Here is a 24,081-nt window from a genome sequence, read left to right as displayed (position 1 = left end):
CCCTATAACCTTTAAAAAACAATCATACCCTGCCTAGCCCAGGGGCTTTGGGACTTTACTGGGGCTGGAGGTGAAGTAGCAGGTGAAAAGTATTTGGGAATTGAAGCAGAAAGAAAAATAATTTGAGTGTAAGCTTTAGTTGAATATAATAATAGTCTTTACATTATTTATAAGGTTTTATTTAACAAAGCATATAATTGAACAACTTTAGCTGCCACCTGCTATGGAGGATAACAAAAAGGGAAATTTTTCTCAGCACTTAAATGTTAAAAAATTTATTGAGACGCAAGAACAGAAATGGATCCAAAAAGCATGCTTTTTTCTTTTCTTTAGGAATTTTTGTTTTAACTATCTCTTCACTGACACCTGGATAAAAGGCAATGGTGCCACGAAAATGGTTAGGTAGAAAGAATGCAGGACATGCATTGAACTTTGTTTTCTTGTCTCACAGGTTTATTAACATTCAGTTTGATGTACCAAAAATATCTTTAAATGAAATGAGTGTTAAAATGGACATCTAGATTAGAGAAAAATCACTCTGGCCTGATAATTTTGTGTGAGACTGTGAATACAGATGGCACAATGGTTGTTCAATTATTAAAACATGGTTTATCGGTAATAATTCAGAACAGCTTTGCAGCTCACTGCCCCCCCCCCCCCCACACACACACAGAGTCTCTTGACTTGTGGGGTTGGGAGAGACGTCCAGTTTTTAGTGCTTCAATGTTCAACATCTGTTTCCCTCCACTCTGGGACTAAAAAAGTGAATTCATTAAGGTCAAAAAATGCTTAATTCTCAAGTCAAGGGCCAAGTGGCCTAAAGTCTATTTAATAAAGTAGCTTATAAAGGGAATTTACTACCTTCCAGTATTCCCAATATTGTTCTTTTCCACTTGCGAACTTATATGCTTCACAGCCCTGCTCAGTGACTTGTACCTGGTATACATTCAATAAACATTTGAAGAATGAACAAAATTCATCACACATATCATGTGTTTCACAGAGAGACAGGAATAGTCCCGGCTAAGGCTCTGCTGTGACAGGTGTTCTGGACATCTGGTCATATCCACTCTATACAAATCTGTGCTAATCATCAGCTGGTGGGCACTCAATCTAGATAAAACTATAGCAATAGCTAGAGGGTCACTTTAACCCAGACCAGTACACTACAGAAGGAATTGTAGTGAGAATGACTGAACTCACACCACAGACTGAAAGGTAAAGCAGCTAACATAAGTATAATTGTATATAAAATAGGTGAATCATAATTGTATGTCACATATGAGAAATAACATATAAAGAAAATTTAATATAGTGAACCCTTGAATCAGGAAATCATCCCCATCTTTCATCTTTCAAGATCTATTTTCTGTAAGTTCTTTCAGCTTACCCTATACTGGTAGGGTTTTTCTTCAAACAAAGAGTCCACAGTAATAACTGCACATAATGTTATTACTTTGTCTATAAGTGTTCAATGTTCAGATTTTATATGTACAGAATCTCTTTCAACTGAATTTCGGCAACTCTGATACTCCTGGTCTCAGTTCCTCAAAACACAGGGAGGTTCCCTTTGTCTTCAAGCCGTTTGGAGAAGTGAAAATGTCCATTAGCAGATTCTCCTCCCCCAGGGCCATTCATTTGTGTGCAACACTCTTCTCTCCCTCCTCCACCATCTTTTTCTCTTTTTCTCCCCCCTGTAGTTCCATCCCGCCTCTACCCAGCTGCCCCTCAGTTCTGCGTTATATTTCTCAATATATCTACTCTGCCCTTGGCAGTTTTGCTTTCTGAAGAGATGGTGCCATACAAATTCTCTGAGCATGAAGAGTAACTTCAAATTGAGTTCATGCTAAAGAGGAGCCCCCTGGGCAGAATTCCACCCTCCAGGCTACTTCCTGTGTGACACCATTTCCACACCCTTCTGGCTGCAGCAGCTCTGGGACTTCTCTTGAACTATTTCATACCCTGAGCTGTCAGGCAACACTCCTAAGAGTAAAGGGTGGAAGTCCTCCCAAAATAAAAATAAACATAACTATGAATTCTTAAGAACACGTAGACATTCAGTAAAGATGCGACCGAAGAGGTGGACTCTATTTCTCTGAGGAACAGAATCTAATCATGTGTGCTATGAGTCCTGAAAGTGTTTACATACTGATTGAAAACATTGCATTCTTTCACTGAAATGATGATCAAGGTAGATATTTGCAAAGAGGGAATGTAACCATTCCCCCACCCTCCCCGCCATCTTGTGTTAAAATCCTAGAGCCAACTTCTACTTTCCTTCAAAAGGAATCATACCAAGTAAGCCTGATGTTTTTTTCCTCCCATTATGGTCCCATAGCCATAAAAGGACAAATGCCGACTCTAGCACCATGTCCCCTGGCTGCTACTTACAGCTACAGAACTCCCACTTTGATGAGGGCTGTCAGCACAAATGGCTTGCATTGCCTGAGAGAGAGCAACAAGAATAATGACATCCATTCTGTCTGTATCTTTGTGGGGTTTATATTAAATTACTTTTTGATGGTGGTTTTCCAAAAAAAATTGAGTGGACTCCTGACATTTCTGCAAAGGAGGGGGAGGGTGGGGAAGATGAGCAACAGAAGTGAGATGGGGGCTGAGGAAAAGGAAGGGGGTGAGGAATCAAGGAGAGTTGGGACAGAAAAATGAGCAACGAGAAAGGGAAGAGTGAACAGAGGAACGGGACTGGCGTCTGCACTTCTGTGCTCCAACGAACCCCCTGTGTTCAAAACCTGCTGTGTGTAGCCTGGATTGAGGTGTGCCTCCGCCATTCCCAGTTAAGCAGGGCTGGGAGGCCCACATTAGGCTCTTAGGGCCCTTCACCTCCCAGTCTGTCCAAATCTGTAACCACAGACACAGCTGTGAGCTATGAGTCTTCTACTCTGTATCCTCCTAAATCTCTGTGACCAGATCGCTCACCCACCAACATAAGATTACTGCTAACATGGAAGACACGGAAATTTTAACTTAAATAATTTGTTCATAATTAGGGCTGTTACTGTATTCTTAATACAAATGAATCAAAGCTGTGCCAAAGAATTCCCTTCAGTTATTCTGAGTAGGATTATCAAAAAGAGAACCTGAATTTCACAAGGTTTGTAATCTGCGCTATCTGCCATCTGACTTTTTATAACTGGCATCTCTCAGAGGAAGGAAAAAGGAAAAAGCATCCTAATGATACTTATGTTCTTCATGACAGAACTACAGGTAGAGCCTGATAGGCTGAATCTCAGTCAAAAGTTGTTTAAGAGATACCATGTTTCTTTATTATTTGTTTAATCAGTTTAGCAATCTGGTCATTGATTAGCGGCTTTCACAGACAGGTTAGTTAACTTTGCTGTGTTAAACAACCCCAAAGTCTCAGTGATTTACAAACTTGTTAGTGGCTGCAGGTTGGCTCTGGCGGTTCTGGGATGTGTCCTCCAATCCCAGGACCCAGGCTGAAGGGGCAGCCCCTGTTTGAGACATGTCAGTCTCAGGATAGAGGGAAAAGAATAAGAATCTGGGTTGACCACAACATTGCCGTGAAAACTTCTGTTTGATTGAAGGCTGTGTTTTTGTCTCACATTCCTTTGGCCAAAGCAAGTCACATGATCAAATGGACAATGGGGCAAAGAAGTACATTCCAGGAGCCCCACCTACTGGAAGGGCCTGCAGGCAACATGGCAGCTGGTGGAGATGTATAATCCCCTTACCATAATTAAACACCATTGTGGTGCCCAAATCACCCCTTCAAGTTCATAAAATCTGCTACTCTGTGCCATGCTTAGTACAGGAGTTTTTCTAAGACTAAGAGCCTCCCTGCCAAGGATCTAGCCTCCCAGCTGTCCCCTCTGAGATTGTATCACCTGCCTGGGGCACTGCCATCCCCTTCCCTGTCTAGAGACTCTCACAACTCACCTGTACAACTCTCTCCTCTGTCTCCTCTGCTCTGGAACTTCTAACCCCTTGTCTACAAGGCATTTAAGATTTTACCACGAGACTTTAAGATTTTACCAAGGGCATGGACTTTAAGCAACTCCTAGTTACTGCTCTACTAAAATTCCTGAGGTAATAAAGACCTCACAGTTCAATTTGCTTGAAATGATAGAGAAATAAAAATGTATAAACAGAACACACAAACTTATATTTCACTAAACTATGCCATCACATAATGAGTTTTCTAATGGCTAAGGCTCTCAGCCCAAGTCTAGGACACATACATTTCAGCACTTCATACTGTTAAAGCATCCTGTTACTCAGGAATCCACTAAGTGCAAGATATGTCTTATACTAGATAGTGGTTTCTGGAGTTAGGAAACAAATTAATGGTATAAAGGCACAGTCCAGAAATAGCAATTGCTTATAAGACTAGACTCAATTAATTATTTTGCCAAATAAAATTTTCCACTGGGCAAAGAAAGATAGGATTAAAGACAGGATGGTGTCTATTAGAGCTAAATTTGAGTAGGTGAGTTCTCTGTGGGGCAAGAGTATAAGCCTGTGGGCTACAGGAGTATATGCATGGTCAAGCACATTATGGGAACTGACACGAATGAGTCTATGTATTTTTTTAAATTTATCAAATACTGCTTCAAACATATTGCCAAACTGGTATTACATTCAAAGTTAACTCCAACTGATGTGATATGAGGTCTCGTTTTTTGTTTTTCTAAACATTTAATTAAATGTTTAGAATTAAACATTAATTAATTAAACAATGTTTAATTCAATGTTAATTCAAGGCAAAAGATGCCCAATAATTGCACAATTTTATTAATAAAAAGTGATGGTTATATATTTCTTGATTCCAAACATGCCTAGAATGCAGTGTTTTATTTTAGTTCAACATACAGCACGTGTTAATTGCGCTCTTTATGTTAACTTTGCATGAGCATCTGAAGTAAATATAGAAATATAGAAAATATTCAACACAACAAGAAATGATGTTGTCAGTTTGAACAAAGTAGTTTATTGATATTGGATCAACAAAGGCACTAGGGAATTTACTGAATTTTGTAGCTTGTAGTTCATTATTAGGATGCTCTGAAAAATACTCTTGAAATGAATGAATGTACATGTAGATGTATGTTAGGTATGTGACCTTGTTTTAAATGTAATCTGCACATAGCATGAAAATTTAGGGGTGGTTAATAAAGTTTTGAAAGAATGTAAATGTTTTAAACACATAGATGAAATATGTTGTGTAGTTAATCCCAGTTGTAATACTAAAAATGGGTCATTAAAAACCACATGAAATAAAGACTTTAATTATAAACATATCAAGTCCAATTATTTCTAGAAAATAAATTCATAAAACAACATTTCCTAGGCTTGTGAAATTCTATGTAAAAGCAGTTTCTTTCCTGGGTGTTAAGAAATAATGATGTGAGATCACAGCCATAAGAATAACATTTCGCCTAGTTATTTTTATCATTATTGGCAGTAACATTCTCTTGTAAAGTGAGTGGCAGAAACACCACAAAATCAACTGAAACACTTCCTCATGAACTGCCACGCCCAGATGGATTATGTCCCCAGAATAGTAATGGGACTCTGTATGGAGCTGGCAGTCATTTTGACAAGCGTCTGTTTGGTTTCTCCTCAGTTTGAGAATCAAACCATTTAAAGACAAAATTGCAAACATATGAATTTTCCCCACTTCATATTATATAGTATAAGGTGGTCAAGACACATCAACTATTCACATAATGTTGGATAGTTATGTTATATTTTGGTTAGAAAACCTTTGATTGGGGCTGATGAATTATACAAAGTGATCTGCTCAGTGGTAAATAGAAATAGGTTTAGCAAAACATAAAAAAGTTACAGAAGTAAAATATAAATTGACTGTGGAAAGATGTCATCAGGTTTCAAACCTGCATAATACAATTTCTAAATTTAAATATTATGATCGCCTTTTTTTGGTGTCTCGTGTTTTTCAGATTTTTACAGACAGTTTCCATTTCTGCCAAAATACTTCATTTACTAGATTTGTTTTGGGTTTTTCCAAGAAATGTAATTCATTGAATGAATACTAATTTAACATGGCTACTTGTATTATATTTGCATACATTTTACTTAAGTTTAAAATCATGTATATACTTGAAAATTATCTCATAACTATTAGAAATGGGCAGGCACTGGTTTGGGAATCAGGAAATAAACTTCTGAATCCAGTTCATTAATAACCTTGTGACCTGGACAAATCATAAATTTATTTTGGAAGTAAGAAGCTCGCAAAATCTAAACAAAGAAATGTCAATTTTGCTTTGATGCAGTTTGTTTTCTATTAAATGAGAGGGATAGATTAGATGATTTCTAACTTTCAACGTTTGCTATTTCTTGATTTTATGATTTACTTATCTTTGATTGTCTTAAAGTAGCTTACTTAACCTTTCAGAAGTTCAGGGTTTGAGGCAAACTAATTCTCCTCTGCCTGAAAACCTGTCCTGTAAACTCTAAGGACCTCTTCCACATCAACATTAAAATATGATTATATGAAGGATTTCATATAGTATGTACACTTGTCTGTCAGGAAAAACTTAAAAGCAACAACCTGAGAAAACATCAGACTGTATGTTTAGTTTACTCATCAATTAGTCAATTGATTTTTTTCCCCTGTAAATCTCTTCCATGGTCAGATAAGGCATAAAATAATAGTAATTATTCTAATCGATCATAATGGCAGCAGTAGAAATTTGGAGGAAAAGGTGAGAAAATTGTCTTACCACGTTGGGGCGAGGGGGCACAGCGAGTGGAGAGACGAATTATTTTTAGTCTTTAAAAACAACATGGAATTTAAGGCTGTTGTTGAACCAAAAAAATTCCATGAGAAGTTACCTCATTTATATTATTCCTCACCTAAATCCACAATAGCATCAGAATGAAAAGTTGTGGAAGTTGGGAATCTTTTAAGGGCAACATTAAGTAACATCTCTTTTTCTCACCCAGATTCTGAACCAAAGAGAAAAATTAGCAGAGGACTAAGAAAGATAAGTAATAAAGTATCACCTATAGCTTCATAGAAGTTTGTTTGGAGGGCATAGCTGTGTAGTCACAGACAGAGGTGCTCCCCAAAAGAAGTTGCATAGTAATTAACTTATAAAAGGCCAACTTTCCTCAAGTACAAAACATTGATAAAGTTGCCTTCATGTTTAAGACTTTTATGTGAAATGCCACACTGAAAATGAAATGCTTGATTTGAGTTATTGTAGATATCTCTCTTTGGGTAGAAAAATTCAGATGCCCAAAGATGTCTGAACTGTGAGATGTCATGAGTTAAGTTTATTTTAATTGAAGCTCCTCTATCTGTACTATGCAGCTAACCAAAACCATATTGGTCACCAGTCCAAGCTACCTCAGGAAAATATGTTGGCTGTGATAAATGCTTACTCAAGTCCAATATGCAATGCATGTGTAATATTCTAAGGGGAAGAGAGATATGAAGCATCAAGAAGCAAAACTTCATCCGGTAATAAAACTTATTATAATAATATATGTAATGAATTAGGAAAATCTTAGAAACAGTACAGAATATTATCATCATTAACCCTCTAATCTTACAAAGGCCTACAAGAATGTGTAATATTTCACTAAAATCTCATTCTAATGCTTTTGATTTAGCTCCCCCTTTTTATATCAGTTTGGAGTCATCAGGATGTGTCATTTCTTTTATTTATACTTGTACATTCTAATAAAACTTCCCCTTATTCTTCTTTCACCCACATTAGTTAATATCATTTATGCTATTGCTATTACTTGACTATTTCTTTCCACTCACAAATTCTACTTTGCTTTTTTACAGCCTTTTTTGTTTCCCAGCCTCTGGCTTCCATTTATTTTCTTTTGGATTTTTTTTTCTTATCTTCTTTAGGATTTCTTATCTAATTGGCTTCTACTTTTCTTTTGCTTGTCTTCCTAAAGAATTCTTCTTCCATTTTTCTATTGCCCACTACACTACTTATTCCCAACTTTTTAAAAAATTCTTTCAGATTTGCTATCTGTTATAATACACTTCCTGTTTTTTTTTTGTTCCCAGCTGTGTTTACTTAGTTATTTCTCTCTCTCTCTCTTTTAGTTCTCTTTTTTATTTTGTCTAAATGCATATTCATATTCATTTTGAAAATATTTATGTCTCTTCAAAGTCTTTTCTCACCAAGAAAGTTATATTGTTTTGTCTCTTTTGAAAGGAGAAAGGGCTCCTCTGTCAACCCAAAGATGTATTTGAATGCTGGTTCTCATGTAAAGAGAAAGGTGTAAGCTAAAACTACAACCACAGATTTTGTGAGTTCCCACCCCCATATCTCATGAGGTATAATTTCATAAATTAGGGCCATTTGAAGTATTCAGTTATAAATGTTTACACTGAAGAATGAAGTTCCCTTTCAAGGGTAAATGAAAAACTTATGATTTATTTCTCTGTTTTTTAGTAAAGTATGTACAGATTCCAAATATGACTTAGAACTTTTTCTATAATGTTACTGCTAAAATATTAATATTTAATTATATTTGGCAGTTTTTAGATATTCCACAAGTAAACTTATGGGATAGATTATAATTTTTTAAATGTCTTTTATTCTTGTAATTAATGTAATATAAAATTTTTTAAGATAATATTTGAATATAAGGTCTACTTAGAGTTGAAGAAACAATTTCATTAACCTCAGCATGATGTCATTATAATATGGGTTAAATTGCTCATATATACATGTAATTCCAGTGTCTAAACTAATTTGAGAGGAAGGCTTTTAGTCACTGTTTTGTTCTATCCACACACTTCATGGACAATGATCTCTAATGTGGCATTCCCTCTGAAAGGCAGTGGTTGTCCAAAATAGTCATATATATTTAAAATACATCTATAGACAAAACCTAAACATATACACATTAAGGAAAGTGTTAAAGCAGTGAAATGGATGAAACCAAATATATGGGCAAAGATATACCACATGATATCAGACAAAGATATCTTCAGAGGGAAAGAAATTAAAGTGAGATGAGGACTATTTAAGGTAATAAAGGCTTCAACCCACTGCAAAGATTGGATTATAAGCAATGTCTACACATCAAATAATATAGCATTAAAATTCATAGAACAAAAATTACAGGAACTACAAGCAGAATAGAAACACATTAAAAATAGACTTTAATTCACCTTTCACAATTCATAATAGATGAACTAGAGCAAAAACATGTGCGTATAGAAAGTCTAAATAAGTAAGAATAAAGGTAAACTTAACTGAGATATGTTGAACTCTATAGCTTTAAAACAAAGAATAAGCTTGCTTTCTGTGTTCTTGGTGAAGTCACTTAAAAAATAACCTTTATTACAACAAAAAGGAAATCTCATATATTCCAACAGACAGAAATGATACAGGCTACATTATTGGATTATAATGCAATTAAACTAAACACAAATAAACAAATTACTGAAAAAAATCTATCATTTGGAAATTTTAAGCACCTTTATCTTACACAGCTCTCACAGTAAAGAGGAATTTGAAACTGAAGTTCATTTTAAGAATTTTCTGGTTATTTTTGTGTGTTTATTTTTCCATATAAATTTTCAAAGAAATTTGTATAATTCTAAAATTTTCTTGTTATTTTGTGGGGGTTGCATTTACCTTACTAATTTAGGGAATTTTTGTATCTTTATTATATAGTATTCCTATCCAAGAATATGATATGCTTTCCTATCCATTTATATTTCTTTCTAGGTTTATTCAAAGTTTTTAAGAAATTCTTACACCATACTTAGGAAATTTTCATCAATTGTATTTTCCTCCTTTTAAATAGACCATTTTTTAGGTCCACAGCAAAACTGAGCAGGAAGTAGAGTTCCTATATATGCCCAGCACCCACACAAGCACTGTTCACTATCAACATCCCACACCGGAGTGGTACATTTGTTACAATTAATGAGCCTACATTGACACATCATTATCTCCCAAAGTCTAGTTTACATTAGACTTCACTCTTGGTGTTGAAAATTCTATGAGTTTGGACAAATGTATAATGACATTTACCTATCATTATAATATCATACTGAACAGTTTCACTACCCTAAAAATCCTCTGCACTTTACCTAGTCAACTTTCCTTTCCCTCTAACCCCTGGCAACCACTGAGCTTTTTACTGTCTTCATAGTTTTGCCTTTTCCAAATTGCTATATAGTTGGAATCATACGGTATGTAACCTTTTCAGACTGGCTTCTTCCACTTAGTAATATATGCATTTAAGTTTCTTCCATGTTATTTCATGGCTTGATGCTCATTTCTTTTCAGTGCTAAAGATATTCCATTGTCTAGATGTACCACAGTTTATTTATTCATTCACCTACTGGTTGTGGACATCTTGGTGTGTCCACATTTTGGCAATTATGAATAGAGCTGCTATAAGCAGCCATGTGTAGGCATTTGTATGGACATAAGATTTCAGCTCATTTGGGTAAACACAAAGGAAGACAAGTGCTGGATCATATGCAAAGAGTAAGTTTTGTTTTGTAATAAATTGACAAAATTTCTTCCAAACTGTACAATTTGGCATTCCAAATAGCAATGACTGAGAGTTCCTGTTGTTCCACATCCTTGCCAGTATTTTGTGTTGTCAGTGTTCCGGATTTTGGCCATTCTAATAGGTAGGTAGTTGTATCTCATCATTGTTTTAATTTGCACTTCCCTGATGATACATGATATGGAGCATCTTTTCATATGCTTATTTGCCATCCGTATTTCTTCTTTGGTGAGGTGTTAGTTAAGGTCTTTGACCTATTTTTTAATTAAGTTGCTTGTTTTCTTATCGTTGAGTTTTAAGAGTTCTTTGTATATTGTGGATAACAGTTCTTTATCAGCTTTTGTCTTTTACAGATATTTTCTCCCACTCTGTGACTTGTCTTCTCATTTTCTTGATATTGTCTTTCATAGGGAAGAAGTTTTTAATTCTAATGAAGTGCAGCTTATCAATTATTTCTTTCATAGATCATGCTTTTTGTGTTTATTTAAAAAGTCATTACCTTGCCCAAGATTATCTACTTTTTCTTCTATGTTATCTTCTAGGCATTGTATAGTTTTGCATTTTACATTTAGGTCTGTGATCCATTTTAGGCTAATTTTTGTGAAAGATATATGGTCTGTGTCTAGATTAATTTTTTTTTGCATGTGGATGTCCAGTTGTTCCAGCACCATTTGTTGGAAATAATTATCGTTGCTCCATTGTATTGCCTTTCCTCCTTTATCAAAGATCAGTTGACTGTATTCATGTTGGTCTATTTCTGGGCTTTCTGTTCTGTTCTGTTGATCTATTTGTCTATCCTTTAACCAATACCACACTTTCTTGATTGCTGTATCTTCTTGAAGTCAGATACTGTCAATTATCCAACATTTTTGTTCTCCTTCACTATTTTATTGTCTATTTTGGGTCTTTTGCTTCTCCATATAAATTTGCGAAACAATTTGTCAGTATCCACAAAATAATTTGATGGAGATTTCATTGATCAGTAGATCAATGGACAAATAGAGATCAATTTGGGAAGAATTGACATCTTTATAATATTGAATCTTTCTACTTATGAACAGGAATATCTCCTAGTTAGTACTTTGATTTCTTTGACCAGTTTTATAATTTTCCTCACCTGGACCTTGAACGTAATCTGTTAAATTTATACCTAAGTATTTCTTTGAAGGGAGTGCTAATCTGAATGGTTTTGTGTTTTTAATTTCTAATTCCACTTGTTCATTGCTGGTATATAGGAAAGTGATTTACTTTTGTATATTAACCTTCTATCCTGCAACCTTGCTATAATTGCTTATTAGTTCTAGGAGTTCTTTTGTTAATTCTTTTGGATTTTTCTATATAGACAATTGTGTGATCAGCAAACAAAGACATTTTTATTTCTCTCTTCTCAATCTGTATACCTTTTACTTCCTTTTCTTGGCTTATTGCATTAACTAGGACTTCCAGTATGATGTTGAAAAGTGGTGAGAGGGGACATCCTTGCCTTGTTTCTAATCTGAGTGGGAAAGCTTCTAGTTTCTTCCATTGTATTTTTAAACTTGTGTTTTTCCTATAAAGAAAATCTATTGAGTTTTTTATGTTACCTTTGAACTCAGACACCTCAATTCTTTCACCACTTTTAGGAATTTTTCATATGTTTCTATTGAGTTTTCTAGGCATACAATCATATAATATGCGAATAACTGTATTTTACTTCCTTCATCCTTATTAAATAGTATAATTGTTTCTCACATCTAATTGGATTGGTTTATAGGGTGTTGATTTTTTTCTTAACTTTAATGAAAATATACCTAGGGTTTGTAAAGTTTGTCGTTGACTTTGGGGGTTTTATATATATATATATATATATATATATATATATATATATATATATATATATAGTGCATTAGTGGAGAAGTTAGCTTATTCAGTAATTAATGTTGGGACAACTAGAAAAAATGGATCTCTACCTCACTCCAGATAGAAAACAAATTCCAAATAGATCAAAGATTTAAATTTATAAAACTAAGCCATAAAAATGACAAAATTTCAAGAAGAAAACATGATATATGATATGTCCTTCCACACTTCCAGAGGGATGTGGATGCTTTCCTGAGCATGACACAAAATCTAGAAACCAAAGAAGAATTAGAGTTTGAACATCACATAACATTAAACATTTTTAAATTAAAATGTTTTTAATCTGTAGCATAAAACACCATAAAGTCAAAACACATACACTGTATGTTTTTTAGAGCCCCCATATCCTGAAATTAAATGGTTCATGTTGTACTTAAAAAGTGCTATAGATTAAAAAGGAAAAGAAAATGAAAATGAAAACATGGACCGTTATTTAACTAGGCAGTCACAGAAAAGAAAATATAGCTCTTAAACATATGCTCATATAAGTTCATATAAGTTCAATTTTTCTCATTTTAAGACAAATGCAAGTTAAAACAATTATATGACCCCATTTTTGCCTCAGTCAGGTTGAACGTATTGAAAGTATGATAACACATTATGTGGTGAGGATGGAGATGAGCAGGCACCATGTTACACTGTTGTCAGGAGAATCAATTGGTTCAACCTTCAGAGAGAGTTATTTTGTGATAATATCAAAATTAAAGATTCACTTTTTGCACAAATTCCAACTTTAGAAATTGATACCATAAATATATTCACATATATGTTAAAGTATGTGTTTAAAATATATTAATTGCAGCTTTATTTATAATAACAAAAGACTGAAAACAACCTGAATACCCATAACTAGGTAATTGATTCAATAAATTATAGTATGTACAAAAAATGGAAAACCATGCAGCTGATAAAAAGAGTTGAATCTATAAAAACTGATAAGGAATGAACGCTAATATATATTTTAAGTGAAAAATGCAGGGTGCAGAAAAGTTTGTATAGCAAAATATTCCATGTATGTGTTTTTAAGCAGAAAATGTGTGAGTATACATACACCCATGTGATTGGTGCATACCTATCACATATCTGGAAAAATATATGTAGACAGATAACAGTGATTACTGCTGGGACCAGGAATTGATTGTTGGAGAACAACATGGAAGGGAAAATTTACACTGTTTCTTTTTTAATATTTTGAATTTATATCATTTACACATGTTTTTTATCAAAAAAATAATTAGTTAAAAATAAAACCATACATACATTGATGTTATAAAACTTCCCTTAGAAAATGCACCATGCTTGTTATCCCTAAACTTTTACTTCCAAATAAATAAATGCCAGTATTTTTCTGATGCCTTATGGGAGCAGTAAAATTTTAAGGCAAAATATTCTTTTTCCATTGATTTAAATTTACTGATTTAATTTTTCTATTCTTCCAGGCCCTAAGCTGAATTGCAGGTAGATTGTAATAACCTCTGAAAGTTTTGTTAGTTCACTTAATGGATGGAGAGTACAAATTTAGACTTCCATCCCTCCTTGTTTCTGGTCACCCCCTAAAAAACATGGTTATAAACCTCACAGCAGCGGGAATCTCCTTCAGTGAAATTTGAGATCCCTGTAAGACCTCTCAAAAGATAGTTACGGCAGCAATTTTATTATTGCAGTTCATATACACCAAAGCTGCGATTAACTGTATCATAGCTTGCTGACTTTATTATTATTATTATTATTATTATTATTATTATTATTATTTTGCTGCTTTGGGTCTTCTTTGCTACGCAGCTTTCTCTAGTTGTGAGTGGGGACTACTCTTTTTAAAAAAATTATTTATTTATTTTTGGCTGTGTTGGGTCTTCGTCTCCGTGCGAGGGCTTTCTCCAGTTGCAGTGAGCGGGGGCCACTCTTCATCGCGGTGCGCGGGCCTCTCATTGTCGCGGCCTCTCTTTTTGCGGAGCACAGGCTCCAGATGCGCAGGCTCAGTAGTTGTGGCTCACGGGCTTAGTTGCTCCGTGGCATGTGGGATCTTCCCAGACCAGGGCTCAAACCCGTGTCCCCTGCATTGGCAGGCAGATTCCCAACCACTGCGCCACCAGGGAAGCCCCGGGACTACTCTTTATTGTGGTGCACGGGCTTCTCATTGCAGTGGCTTCTCACTGCAGTGGCTTCTCTTGTTGCAGAGCATGGCCTCTAGGTGCACAGGCTCAGTAATTGTGGCATGCAGGCTTAGTTGCTCCACAGCACGTGGGATCTTCCCAGACCTGGCATCGAACCCATGTCCCCTGCATTGGCAGGCGGGTTCTTAACCACTGTGCCACCAGGGAAGTCCCAGCTTGCTGACTTTAATGAGTTAATGCAGTGTCCAAATAAAACGTGTGGCCAAATGATAGCTTAGGTTTTGAGAAGTTTTGGCTCAGTAATATCTGTGAAATTTGAGCTGATATTAAATATGCCTTAAAACAATACATTTGGGATTTGGCCTCGGGCATCAGATCAAGTCTGACTGCTACACAGAGTCGAGTTTTTTGCCTTGGGTCCTCATATGTTTCTCACTATAGGACTATAGAATCAGCAAGAATATCATTATTGCTTTAGTGAAGGAAAACACCTCAGTTCCTATTTAACTTACGGAACTGTCTTCTTTCTGATTATTTTATTTTCCTGAAATTAGAGAATCCTGCTATCTCCTGCGCATACAGCTATCTTCTCCCACCTGCAGCCCAATCTAGTAATTTCTTCCCAGCCTCACCTTTCTCTCATTCTTAGTCATCTAAATGGCATCTGTCTAACCTTGGACCGTCTCTTTCTGTACGTGTTTAAGTAAGCCAACCCTAGCATGGCTGATGATGTGACAGGTCACAGTTCCAGTTGTCTGTATCTCAGAATAGATGAAGGCTCAATCAGGACAGCAGTGGCTATTTGACTGGTCATTAAGTCTGGCTGCAGCAAACTGTTCTGACTGGCTTGGCCAGGAGCCATTTGTGCAGATTAGAGGGTTGGATTTTATATCCTCTCAGAGACAACTCCCTTTCCACTTCAGCCTGTTGATGAGCTAACCATGGTCTCTATGGGGCTAAATCCTCATCTTCTGGGTGGCTCACAGAGTGAACAGCCCATTTGGGACGGGGTGGTATTTAGCTAATGTACTTTAATTAAGGCTATACTTGAACTACTTTCTTAAGTTATGGCACAGTTCCTGTCTCGGCAAAGCATAAGAATTAATAAACATGGGACATTTAACAAACCCGAGATAGAAAACATGTTTGTTAAGCCAAACTCATAGAGGCAGAAAGTAGAATGGTGTTTGCCAGAAGCTGGGGAAGGGGGAAATGGAGAGTTGCTATTTACTGGGCATAACGTTTCAGTTATGTAAGATGAATAAATTCTAGAGAGCTGCTGTACGACTTTGTGACTATAGTTGACAATACTGTCTTGCATACTTAAAAATTTGTTAAAAGGGTAATGTTAAAGATCTCAAGTTAAATGTTCTTACTACAGAAAAAGAATTTATATTTAGTAATTCCATTTGGATTTAATTGGAAACGAACATTTCAATCCTCTAGCTCTTATTTCATGACAGGAGTTTGTAGATACTAAGATCTCCTAATCTCCTTAAAATATCTGTACTCTTTTTTTTTTTAGGACTTTCATATGCAGAGTAAATGGTGATTAAAATGTGCAGGATGACAAGATGGAGCAAACAGTGCTTGTACCACCAGGACCTGACAGCTTCAGCTTCTTCACCAGAGAATCTCTTGCAGCTATTGAAAGACGCATTGCAGAAGAAAAGGCTAAGAATCCCAAACCAGACAAGAAAGATGATGACGAACATGGCCCAAAGCCAAATAGTGACTTGGAAGCTGGAAAGAACCTTCCTTTTATTTATGGAGACATCCCTCCAGGGATGGTGTCAGAGCCGCTGGAGGACCTGGACCCGTACTATATCAATAAAAAAGTGAGTGTGTTTTATAGGCATATTTTGCTGCTAATTGCCTTACAGTATACCTTGGACTGTTATAGCACCAACACAAGCTAAGTTAGCACAAAGTCTAAGTATCCTTCTGTTTAGGAAATAAAACACATTTGCATATGTTTTATGCATATACATGACAAATAAATTGATTATATCATAACAGATGGAGCTGTCCCAAATGCACCACGATAGATACCTAAAAATAAATGTAAGTTGTAGGCAGCTAATTTAACAAATTAAAAACATCTCCCCAGAGATTGTATTTACTATTTATGGGTTTTCTGTACTTGAAAATCTTGAAATTATCACAAATTATAAAGACCTCAAAAATATTGGTATTCATTTCTCATGGAACAAAATTTGATGCCACAAGGGTTTTCAGTTTCTATATTATATATAAATATTATGTTATATATAATATATCAGTTAACTTCCTGAAGACACTTTTTTTAATTGGGAAAAAACATTCCCATACAAACTATAGTTTAAAAAATTATTTAATCTTTTGGTGGAAATATATTGATATTGGTAAGGATGACCAAAAATATAGTATTCTGAAGAACATATAAATGATATTTGAATATCTATCTTGAAATGAAAATAGTAAGCACCCAGACTTTCATTATGACCATCATTTCACCAAACCAAGAAGAAAAGTGTAGAAAAAGATAAAATCAAAAAAGATTATTGTATTGATTTTAGATTAAATTTATGACTAGTTAATTTGCAATATTTTATTATCCTTTTCACCTAGAATAATATATTTGTGAACTCTTGGTGGAAAGGTACAGCACAAAGATTGTAATTAAGCAAATGAGATCTTTTAGTTAAACATGGGCCTTAAAAACACCCCCAGTGGGGCTTCCCTCATGGCGCAGTGGTTGAGAGTCCGCCTGCCGATGCAGGGGACACGGGTTCGCGCCCCGGTCCAGGAAGATCCCACATGCCATGGAGCGGCTGGGCCCGTGAGCCATGGCCACTGAGCCTGCGCGTCTGGAGCCTGTGCTCCGCAGTGGGAGAGGCCACAGCAGTGAGAGGCCTGCGTACCGCAAAAAAAAAAAAAAAAAAAAAAAATACCCCCAAAACATTTAGGGATGCTTTTGGTTGCTGGCACAGTTATCGTGTTAGGTTTTTTTTTTTTTTTTTTTTTTTAGTTTCTGCTTTGTGTTAGTTTTTATCAAGTGCATAAGTTTGGAATTTTAGTATTTGGATTCGAGACAGTTTTGTAAATACATTCTCATTGACTACTACAACTTTCAGAGGTAAAAACCTCATTATGTTCAGATTTTTAAAAAAACTTTTCAGGATATAGCCAGCTTAAGTGTAACACACTTTTCCTTTTTAAAAACTGATTTGACCATTTTACTGTGAAGGAAGAGATTAATAATCTTCCATAGATTCATTATCTTTTATTTAACTTTGCTTTTTAGCATTGTATTATTAAATCTTAGTAGGTAAGCCATGATCTGTTTCATAACTTCCATTTAAATTGTGAGAAAAATTGAATTTTATCATTAAATCACTCCTTTGGAGATTAATTTAATATGATATCTGAAAAGCTAAAACCCAAATTAAGCAGACTACAAGGGGTTTATTTGTATAAAAAAAGTAAAAATGTGGATAATCCAACTATTCATACATTTTAACTTATTTAAAATTACTCTATTATTGAAATAATGACTCTGATGTGTTCTAGCCAGAAATTCATTAACACTAAAGTATGTTACTTTATTTATAGCCATTGGACATAGCCAATCTATTTAGAGCTGCTATTACAGTGGGTTAGAGGGCTCCAAGCTCAGCAGGCATTTTGCTACCCCCAGACATCCAGCCCCCACCTCTCCAGTAGTAATCACCATCTAAAAATTATTAAAGCCACCCAGAGTCTACCACTTCATCAAACAGGGCTGAAATCTAGCATCCCATCTCCTGTGCTGTGTTCTTATCTATAAAACAATAAATGCATACATTGAGAAAGACCAAACTAATGCGTGTTGACAAGGGCAGCTACTCTTCAAGTAGAAACGAGATCATCCAATTAATCTTTTCCTTTAAATTAAAGAGATTTTAGACTGATAAAAGTTGTCTTCTTGAGGGAATGTCCCCAAACAAAGCCGTCCACAATTGGTTTCTAATGAATGAGATATAACAAAGGATATAAAGGCAGATGGAAAGCAAAATGATGCAGACCCATCCAAATAGTTAAAAGAAAGGTCTTAAAACTGAGGGTAAAAGACCAATCCTGAAGGAATGACTATTCAGGCAGATTCTTTTGGTGAAGTAACCCTTATAAACTTTGTTAGGTTCACATTCAAACTTGCCTTTAATATCTTCTGTCCTTATCTTCAAATGCATATTGTGTGAGGAAGGAAAAATCTTTTGGTATTTTGGAACAAATCACAGAGTGCAAGTAGCACAATATGATAAGAGAAATATTGTTATCAAGAAGGAGGTTTCCCCAAGGTGAGGCACATCCATTGCTTTCACATTGAGCTGCCATCCAGCAAGTCTCCAAATGTAAGTCATTCAACAGAAATACAAGTGAAACTTTTTGCAGTACTGAAATCCTTAAAAACTAACATGGCATGCTTAGGACATGATTGAGCAATGTGTTGGAAATTTCCTTCTTTTGCATTTTCATGTTTTATAACTTTCTATGGTTGTGTGTACACTCTTTCCAGTCTTAAATTTTTGTTCATAATTGGATTATTTCAGTATGGAGGAATAGTCTTAAATTCTGAATTAGCTTCCTCTGATTGAAGCTGGAATCCTTAGAAAAATAATAACCTTTAAAAAATGATGAATATTTCTTTTGCTACTTGATGACTAATTTCACTTCAGTGACTTGAGTATCTGAGGATGGCAGGGTGATCTTCTTTAAACAATGCAGTACACATGCACAGTACTCCCAGCATAGATAAAGGAAATGATGGAAATGTCACTGGGGAAAATGCTTCTTAGGATGAAATTTCCCATCATCACTGATATTGGGGATGTGCATTTTATTGCCTGAGTGGGTTGTAATATGCAAATATTAATCAGGCTAGTGACTCCCCTAAGGTTTAACTCAAGTACAATACTTAATGTATCCTTTGTATGTATATCCCAAGTCTCTGGATTCTTTCTTAAAAATATATAGAATAAACAATGCAAGCCTATTACAAAAAATGGTTGCAGAATCTATGTTAAGTTTTAGGTTAAAGTACAGTGGTGTGTATATATAAGGAATCTACGTGTAAGGAATAGAAAGGACACAAACCCCAGTGAAGCTCACTGTGATCTTCTACAGTGTCAGTGAGCTTATGAAAATGTCACTGCTGATGGTGTATTTTCAGATGGCATATGCCCACATATTTTTATCTTCTTTGCCCTAGCTTAAAATGTACAAATTATATAATGTTCAAATTTTCTGTTGAAATTGTTAAAATAATTTAATCCATGGTCAGTGATATTGTGGTAGTAACTCGAGAAATAGTAGCAACTGTCTCATGAACACTCGTGGTGCATGGAAGCACTTCCAGACCCTCAGATGTTTTAAGCCTTCAGAAGTCCGAGGTAAGAACTAAGGAATAAAATAACAGTGCTATCAGAGGAGAGTCACAGAATTTTGCATACCATGTTAACTCTGGTCTCGTGGTCTTCAGAACATGATTCCAGGTTGGGTTCCTTTTGTTTGTTTATTTACTTTAGCAGTGTGACAAGGCACATTTTAGCTTGTGAACACACCTTTATTTCCTCATGGGATTTTTTTTTTCACAGTTTCCTTTCATAGCTTCGGCTGATTTTGCACCATTTGGCTATACATTCAAATTCTTCACCCACTCTTTATTACAGAAAACTTCTTCCTTCTCATGTTCTCTTAAAATTACAGATGACTCATTAGTACCATGGAAGAAAATATCCTTTTGACAGTGTGACAGGGTACTGGAAATAGAATGAGGTATGTTAGATCTGTAGTGAAAATGCGTGTTTGTTAATTATGGAATGTAGAAATGTATCCATTTAAAAATGTGCTCTTTCCTTGATTGTCTCTTCGATGTTTAAAGACAATTTATTCTCCCTTTTTATCAGCTCCTCTAAAGAGATGCATGCTTCCTCTTTACTGGGGCTGCACGAAGAATCATACAGGAACTTGTGATTTTAAATTCATGCCTGGTTTGTCATTCCACAGGAGTTTTTAATTGTTACATGGGGTAGGGAGAGTTGTTTGTTTTGTTTTTAATTGGGATTAGGGAGTTATTCTTGCAAAAGGAGTTTAAAAGAAAATCAGAAAAGTAGATGGTAAAAGCTCAGGATCCCATGAATTGTCATATTTATGATTTTTCTTTGTATATCATTAGCTTTCCTAGAATTACCAGTCACCCAGGCTCTCCCTTACTTGCAAGGCACTACAGTTCACTTACAAATCTTTCTCTTACTTATTTCTTCCTTATGTCCCTTTCTTCTTTGTCACCTCCCTGTCTCTGCCTCAGAAACAATCCCAAAATGATGAGGATGGTAGTAAAATAATGATTGCGTTTATTAAGTACCTGCCATATTAATAAGTTTCCCTTCAAGTGAAAGTGACCAAAAACCAACAGAAACTAGTTTTTGAAAACAAACTAAGCAACAAACAAGTAAATGTATGTATGGGGTAAATCTGGTCTTAATATCAAAGGATCCAGTACTTAAAACAACATCATCAGGACACAGTCCTTTTCCATTCACCTATGCTGGCTGCATTCACAGGCTGGCTCTTCCCAAAAGATGATAGAAATAGCCACCAGTAGTATGAAACTAACATCCTACAGCCTAGTAACCCCAAGAAAAAGAGCTCTCTTTTTCTTCAAAATTTCTTGCGAAAGTCCTGAAATTCAGTCTAATTAGGTCACATGGCCTCTTCTGGACCAATCACTGTAACCAAGGGTTTGTGATGCTCTCATTGGCCAGATCAGCATCACATGTTGACCAGTGTTGCCAAGGGGTGGATCGGCTCCATCCAAGCCACATGGCCAGACAATGAGGCAGAGGTTTTCTCTAAAAGGAAGAGATGGAGACTTTGAAGAAGGTCTGCAAGGCAAGCAAAAACAGTAGCTCTGCCCTATACACTGTGCATTAGGAAATTTACAGTTCTTATTTAACCGACATGTCCTTCCAAGATAATTCTTATCTTTGTTTTAAAATGATGAAAGAAGATGTGGTACATATATACAATGGAATATTACTCAGCCATAAAAAGAAACGAAATTGGGTCATTTGTTGAGACGTGGATGGATCTAGAGACTGTCATACAGAGTGAAGTAAGTCAGAAGGAGAAAAACAAATATCGTATATTAATGCATATATGTGGAACCTAGAAAAATGGTACAGATGAACTGGTTTGCAGGGCAGAAATTAAGACACAGATATAGAGAACAAACATATGGATGCCAAGGGGGGAAAGCCGCAGGGGGGTGGGGATGGTGGTGTGATGAATTGGGCGATTGGGATTGACATGTATACACTGATGTGTATAAAATTGATGACTAAAAAAATAAAATAAAATAAAATAAAATGATGAAACTGAGATAAAATTAATTTTCCTAAGATCATAAAGCTATTAAGTAACAGAGACTAGATTTAAAACCAGATCCGTCAGCTTCCATGGCTCATCACCATGCTACTCTGGGTTTGCAGTTGTCACACTAATGGTACCAGTGGAGAAGAGAAGTCAGTGATAGACTCTAAATAAGCCTGTCACTGCTTTTCCTGCCCCTCCACTCATGCCACTTTGCCAGCTATACTCCTCATCTCTTAGGCTGGCAGTATTTCCCAAACCTGACTTGTTGCTTTACTACTTCTGCTTAATTGGGGGCATCCCCTGCCTTTATAAAAACTAAAATCTTTGAGACTCAGGGGGTCTGGATCAGTTTCTAAAATAATTAGAGAAGTATATTTCCCACCAGATTCTAATAGGGTGATAAGCACCTTTTTTTTTCCAAAGAGGACAGATTCAGGAAACTTAGATTGTATGCCTCTGTAAAGAAATGGCATTTATATTGGGATCTCAAGGGTAGAAAGAAGAAGGGAGAGAAGGCTTCCAGGGAAAGGGAATAGCCCGTAAGAAGACATGTAATATAGCAGGACTGTAGTAAGTAAAAGGCGAGTAAGATGTGACTGGGGAGATGGGCCTGGGGCTAGATCAAGGCTCCTTTTAGGACATCTTAAGGAGTTCGAAGTTTAAGGGCAAAATGAATTCCCTGAAGACTTTGGGTAGAGAAGTGACAATGTCCATTTCACTTTTTTTTCAATGAATTTATTTATTTATTTATTTATTTTTGGCTGTGTTGGACATTCGTTGCTGCGCCCGGGCTTTCTCTAGTTGCAGCAAGTGGGGGCTACTCTTCATCGCGGTGCGTGGACTTCTCATTGTGGTGGCTTCTCTTGTTGCGGAGCACGGGCTCTAGGTGCATGGGCTTCAGTAGTTGTGGCACACGGGCTCAGTAGTTGTGGCACACAGGCTTAGCTGCTCCGCGGCATGTGGGATATTCCCGAGCCAGGGCTCGAAGCCGTGTCCCCTGTGTTGGCAGGCAGATTCTTAACCACTGCACCACCAGGGAAGTCCCCACCTCACATTTCTAAAGATCAAATTGGGAGTCTTTATGGAGGCTTGGTCTAGATTTTTGACAATGAAGACAATAATGGATGGGATCAGAATCTATTTTGGAGGTGTAATGCTTATCAGATGGGAACAAATGGATGGCATTGTTTTCTGAATATGAAATTTGAGAGGAAGGAAACTGAACGGCAAAGTTCCAATGTGAGAATTGGCATTGCTTTCAAGTACACAAGTGTTTGTATGTGTGTATATTTGAGAACCAGAGAGACACACATTTTTAATCCTTTAATCCTTGAGTGTATATGACACTTTGAATTCATTAAGGGGATTCACATGTTTTATTTCATTTTGTTTCATTTCATCCTTTAAACAACCCTGAGGTTAGTATTGTTATAATCTTCATTCAGATGTAGAAATTGACATGGAAGAGTTTGCCCAAAGTTCTCACACGGAAAAGTCTGCAATAAAACTGGACGAATTAGTCCTTTTCTGTCAATGAAAAATTAGCTGAGCATATAATAGTGTACCACATCCATGCTATGGGCTGAAGATAACAGGGATGAGAAATATTAGACCCCCAGATTTTATCATTTCACCCTCTGGCTATAATTTTTCTCTCTGAGATAGAGGCAGAAGCATCTGTAACCCTGGCTGATAGGAGCCCATCTGGGGAACTCTCCAACACTGGCCCCACTGCAACTGTTCTACCCAGCTAAAGCCTAGGGACCAGCAATTTTACAGACTCTTTTCTGGGTACAACTTTTTCTCTTTTGCATGAACTTAAAGCAAAGATAAAAAAAACTCTAGGGCTTCCCTGGTGGCGCAGTGGCTGAGAATCTGCCTGCTAATGCAGGGGACACAGGTTCGAGCCCTGGTCTGGGAGGATCCCACATGCCGCGGAGCAACTAGGCCCGTGAGCCACAGCTACTGAGCCTGCGCATCTGGAGCCTGTGCTCCGCAACAAGAGAGGCCATGATAGTGAGAGGCCCGCGCACCGCGATGAAGAGTGGCCCCCGCTTGCCACAACTAGAGAAAGCCCTCGCACAGAAATGAAGACCCAACACAGCAAAAATAAATAAATTGATTAATAAACTCCTACCCCCAACATCTTCTTTAAAAAAAA

The 24,081-nt window shown here is 36.3% G+C and overlaps 1 protein-coding gene across 11 annotated transcripts in view; it reads left to right on the top strand.

Annotated features, from left to right (window-relative positions):
• Nucleotides 1-16,070: 16,070 nt before the first annotated feature.
• LOC309809083 (sodium channel protein type 1 subunit alpha) overlaps nucleotides 16,071-24,081 on the top strand; it is a gene marked incomplete at both ends in the record, with an annotated part of 86,232 nt that continues 78,221 nt past the window's right edge. For 8 of the 11 annotated variants that reach the window (XM_082629812.1, XM_082629811.1, XM_082629810.1 and 5 more), the window contains one exon: nucleotides 16,100-16,363. In XM_082629812.1, coding sequence (XP_082485938.1) covers nucleotides 16,100-16,363 — 264 coding nt within the window. Of the gene's footprint in view, nucleotides 16,364-24,081 lie in introns of all 11 variants that reach the window. The other 3 variants (XM_082629813.1, XM_082629804.1, XM_082629805.1) reach the window with 3 other exon arrangements.

This window comes from Mesoplodon mirus (assembly GCF_964341445.2).
Source record: "Mesoplodon mirus genome assembly, chromosome: 8".
Lineage (NCBI taxonomy): Eukaryota > Metazoa > Chordata > Mammalia > Artiodactyla > Ziphiidae > Mesoplodon > Mesoplodon mirus.
The sequence above is the reverse complement of the archived record's forward strand: the minus strand, read 5'-3'. Positions and strand labels throughout refer to the sequence as shown.